We start from the raw sequence: 3,839 nt of genomic DNA, 5'->3' as shown, positions 1-3,839 counted from the left end.
GTGCCGCCTCCCGCCCGGGGTCCTTGGGGAGCGTCACGGCGAGGCAAACCCGCCCCAGCTGCGCCCCAGAGGTGTGGCGCGCGACCCGCTGGCTGGCTTTCACGACGGGCATTGGATTCACACGGCTCGAGGGGAGATATTGCAGGGGGACAGGGCACTGTGCCCCGCCCCGTGGCTCCGCCGGGTCCTCTGGCCCTGGCCCCGGCTGCATGTCAGCGATCGCAGACACGCGTGTTCTTTTCTCCCTGCTCAAAGCCACCTTGGAGGTGGCCCCAGCACCAGCGTCCTCCGTGCTGGCAGAGCCCCCCGCGTGGGGACGGCGGCCGTCACCCAGGCCACTCTCCGCCAGCTCTTAGGTTCTTCCCGTCCGGGTTCTCCTACAAAGCTGCCACGGTCTCTGCTTCGCAGCCTCGCTGTCACCTCCCAGAAATTCTGGGGGGGGGGTCCCCCTGGGGTCCCAGGACCGGTCCCTTGCTTCCATTTCAGATTCTCCCAGATCGACACCCGACGGGCCTTTCCCCTCACATTCCCAGGACAGGGGCGCACGGGGCCGATGCTCGGCCACTTTCAGCGTCACCTCGCAGACGTGGGCTGAGCGGCCGTCCCATTTCGCAGGTGGGGAGACAGGCTCAGAGCTGGCTGGAGCCCGGGGGCAGTGACGCGGGAGCCGCTAATCAGTGTGGTGCACGCCCCCCGAGGGTGTGGTCCTGCTGCAGGCACCGGCCTCCCCCACCCCAGGAACTGCCGTGCCCGGCAGGGGCGCCGGGGCCTCACCTCCGGCCGTAGCTGGCCGTCACGCCTGCCATGGGCACGTTGGGGCAGTGCGTGAGGAAGACCAGGGTGGCCAGCAGGCTGGTCAGTGCGCACAGCAGGCAGAACTTGACGAGGCCTGAGCCGCGGAGCTTGAGCCTGTTCACGAAGAAGCCGCCCAGGAAGGTGCCACCACCGCCTGCCGGCACCACCAGGTACCCTGCAGGAGAAGCCGGGGCTCAAGAGGGCTGCGGGGCCCTCACCCCCTTTCCAGGCAGGAACTGAGGCGCAGAGACGGCCTCGTCCGAGGCAGCACTGGGCTCAGGGCTCCAGGCCCCGAGCGGAGGGGCCCAGGGCCGGGGTAGCGGCGGGGGCGGCAGAGATCAAGGGCGCTGAGGGGACATTCGACGTCTGCGGCCACGGCTATTCACCGAGAGGTCGACGTGAGTGGGCACAGGGCTCCAGAGGCAGTGGGCCGACCCCACAGTCCCAGGCTCGGAGGGCCCGTCCCCTCAGCGGGGACCGAAGCCAGCTCCGGGGGTGGCGGGGGCACCCCAGGGGACACGGCTGCTCCAGGAGGGGGTGTCGGTGCAGGGACGGGCCGCTGCGGGGCGGGGAGGCGGCTGCTGGGTGGGGTCTGCGGGCACCAGTCAGAGAACGGGGGGCTGGGCCCTAACCTGAGGCCGCCTCCCACGCAGGGGGGCCCTGGGGATGTGGCAGGGTCGGTGGGTGCCGCACAGACACACCGACCCGGTGTTCCATGGCGGCCCCCACCTCCTGCCGGGCACGTTCCCGCCCCCAGCTGCCCCATGCGGGAGGGGGCTGAGGGGCCCTCACTCTCCCGGGAGGCCAGCGTGCCCTGGGCACAGAGCACCTGTGGTTGGGCAGCTCCAGGGGGTCCAGCCTCATGGTCTGTGAGACCGTGGGACACTGGACAGCTGGCTCACGGGGATGGCCAGGACCGGGGATCCAAGTGCCCAGGGGCACCACCACCCAAACCCTTCCCACAGTGAGCCAGGGACGGCACAGGCAGGGGCCCCGGGTGGCGAGCGGGTGGCACGGACAAGCTGGAGCCCACTCCTGCCAGCCCTCCGATCTGGAGCACGTCCCACCAGGAGGGCAGCATGGCACGGGGCCCCCGGAGAGACCGGTCAGCACTCTGCACACGGAAGGACAGTCACTCTCGTAAACACCATCAGCCCGTGAGCAGCGGCACCTCGTGTAAGAGCCCCAGACACTCGCCGTCCCTGCCCAGGCCGGACCGCACGTGGCACAGCGCTGCCCACGGCTCTCAAAGCCCCGTCGCATGTCCGAGAACACAGGAAAGCGCAGGGGACCCCTGAGGCTCGGGGAGCTTTCTCACCGAACAAGGTGGCCGCGTCTGAGGCACTCAGGCTGAACTGGGACTCGAGGAACTTGGGGCCAAATGTGGACATGCCGGTGATGAGCGTGGCCTCGGTGGCCCCGGCCAGGCACAGCAGGATGAACGTGGGGTTCTTCAGGAGGAGCCAGGTGGAGCTGCACGGGGGGCCGAGGGGAGAGGCAGAGGCCGGAGTGGGCGCAGGGCAGCTAGGGGGCTGCGGGGCCCGAGGCCACCTTCCTCCCCACCGAGCACAGGGAGCCCCGGTTCTGAGAGGGCGTGGGGGGGGTGCCAGTGTGGTGGGGGCGCCCACACGCATTCCAGACACCGGGGCTGAGGGGGAACCCGCACCAGGGTCTGAGCCTGCAGCTTCCTGTCAACGCTGCCGTCGCTGACTATGGACGGACCTTGTCACCACCTCGGCCAGCGTTCCGGCCTTGGCGTGAGAGGTGATCTTGGGTGACCCCGACACTGTTTAGCCACCTCTGGGGGCAGCTGTTGGCGGGGCCCTGGGAGGGGGATGGGGCCGTCCTCAGGCAGCAGCCCGTGGCGGGGGGGGGCAGGAAGCCCTGCAGACTTGGAGAAAGTCCCTCCCAGGAGCCTCGGGGAGCTTGGCCAGCTCCCCAGCTTCTCTTGGCATGTGCTTGGGCGTGACGCCAGAGGCCAGGGGCCCGACGAAGGGTCTTGGCGTTGGCCCCGCGGACCTGGCCTGCTGACCCCCTGGTGGACCGGCCTGGACCCCCTTCTGGGGACTGAGGACATGGGCCCTGCACAGCCTGAGCACGTGGTCTCAGGTCTGGCAGAGGGTGGAGGGGGACTGTTCACTCGAGGTGACAGCCAGCTCTGTGGCACGGTTGTCAGGAATGTCAGATGTGGGCCATGAGCCTGGCAGAGCCTGCGTCACACCCCACGGCTCTGCTTTCCCGGCGTCACACAGAGCGGCAGGCTCGGCGTCAGCCACGGCCCACTCGTGGGATGAGCACGAGGCTGTCTGAGAGCCAGCCACGTGGGGGACCGGGGTCCTGCCTCGCGAGGGATTGGAGCAGTGCCGTGCCTGAGACGCCGCTCAGCCCGGTGAGACGCCCAGAGACCATTAAAATGTCACAAAACGGACAAAGCCCCCTGATGACAGCAGAAGAGGCAGAGCGGTCACAGCACCGGGAGGCCTGGAGGTGAGAGGCGAGCCTCGGTGGGCAGCCGGCTGCCCCAGCACGCCTCTGGGCGCCCCACTGTCCCCAGGCCCCTCAGCCGCCGGGCGGCAGGGACCCGGGCCCAGCTCAGAGGTGTCTACAACAGGTTACATCCCTGTCCCCAGAGGTGGTGCCAGGAGGGGCCGCGCCTGCTCCGAGGTCAGTGCTGGGCCTCCCGGCATGTGTCAACAACTTTGAACATCGTGACACTCAAATGTTCTTCCTTTTGAGGACGGAGGCCAACGACAAATTGGACTCGGGGAAGCAGGACCGTGCGGTGGAGCCACCGTCAGCCTCTGCGCCCAGACCCTCGATCAGTGGCCTAGTGAAGGACACAGTCGCTCGCCTGGCTGTGGACACCAGCCGCTCAGAGCAGCCCTCACAAGGTCCTGCCCCCGATCCCGACCCTCACTGCGCTGGGCTCCCGGTCAGGGACAGCCCGCTGTGCACGCCTGGGTGCGGCCAGTCCCTCCTGGCCTCACCTGGGCTACGCCAGGCTCCCCCCAGGGGCACGCGGACTTCCTGCTTCTCCGTCGCAG

The 3,839-nt window shown here is 69.1% G+C and overlaps 1 protein-coding gene across 1 annotated transcript in view; it reads right to left on the bottom strand.

Moving 5' to 3' along the window:
* Nucleotides 1-3,839, bottom strand: part of SLCO4A1 (solute carrier organic anion transporter family member 4A1) — a gene marked incomplete at its 5' end in the record, with an annotated part of 12,407 nt that overhangs the window by 4,011 nt on the left and 4,557 nt on the right. Inside the window, 3 exons of the mRNA XM_025039871.1 lie at nucleotides 526-639; nucleotides 773-970; nucleotides 2,114-2,483. Coding sequence (XP_024895639.1) covers nucleotides 526-639; nucleotides 773-970; nucleotides 2,114-2,483 — 682 coding nt within the window. The remainder of the gene's footprint in view (nucleotides 1-525; nucleotides 640-772; nucleotides 971-2,113; nucleotides 2,484-3,839) is intronic.

This window comes from Pteropus alecto, unplaced genomic scaffold, assembly GCF_000325575.1.
Source record: "Pteropus alecto unplaced genomic scaffold, ASM32557v1 scaffold45, whole genome shotgun sequence".
NCBI classification, from domain to species: Eukaryota; Metazoa; Chordata; class Mammalia; order Chiroptera; family Pteropodidae; genus Pteropus; species Pteropus alecto.
This window is presented reverse-complemented; position numbering and strand designations above follow the sequence as displayed.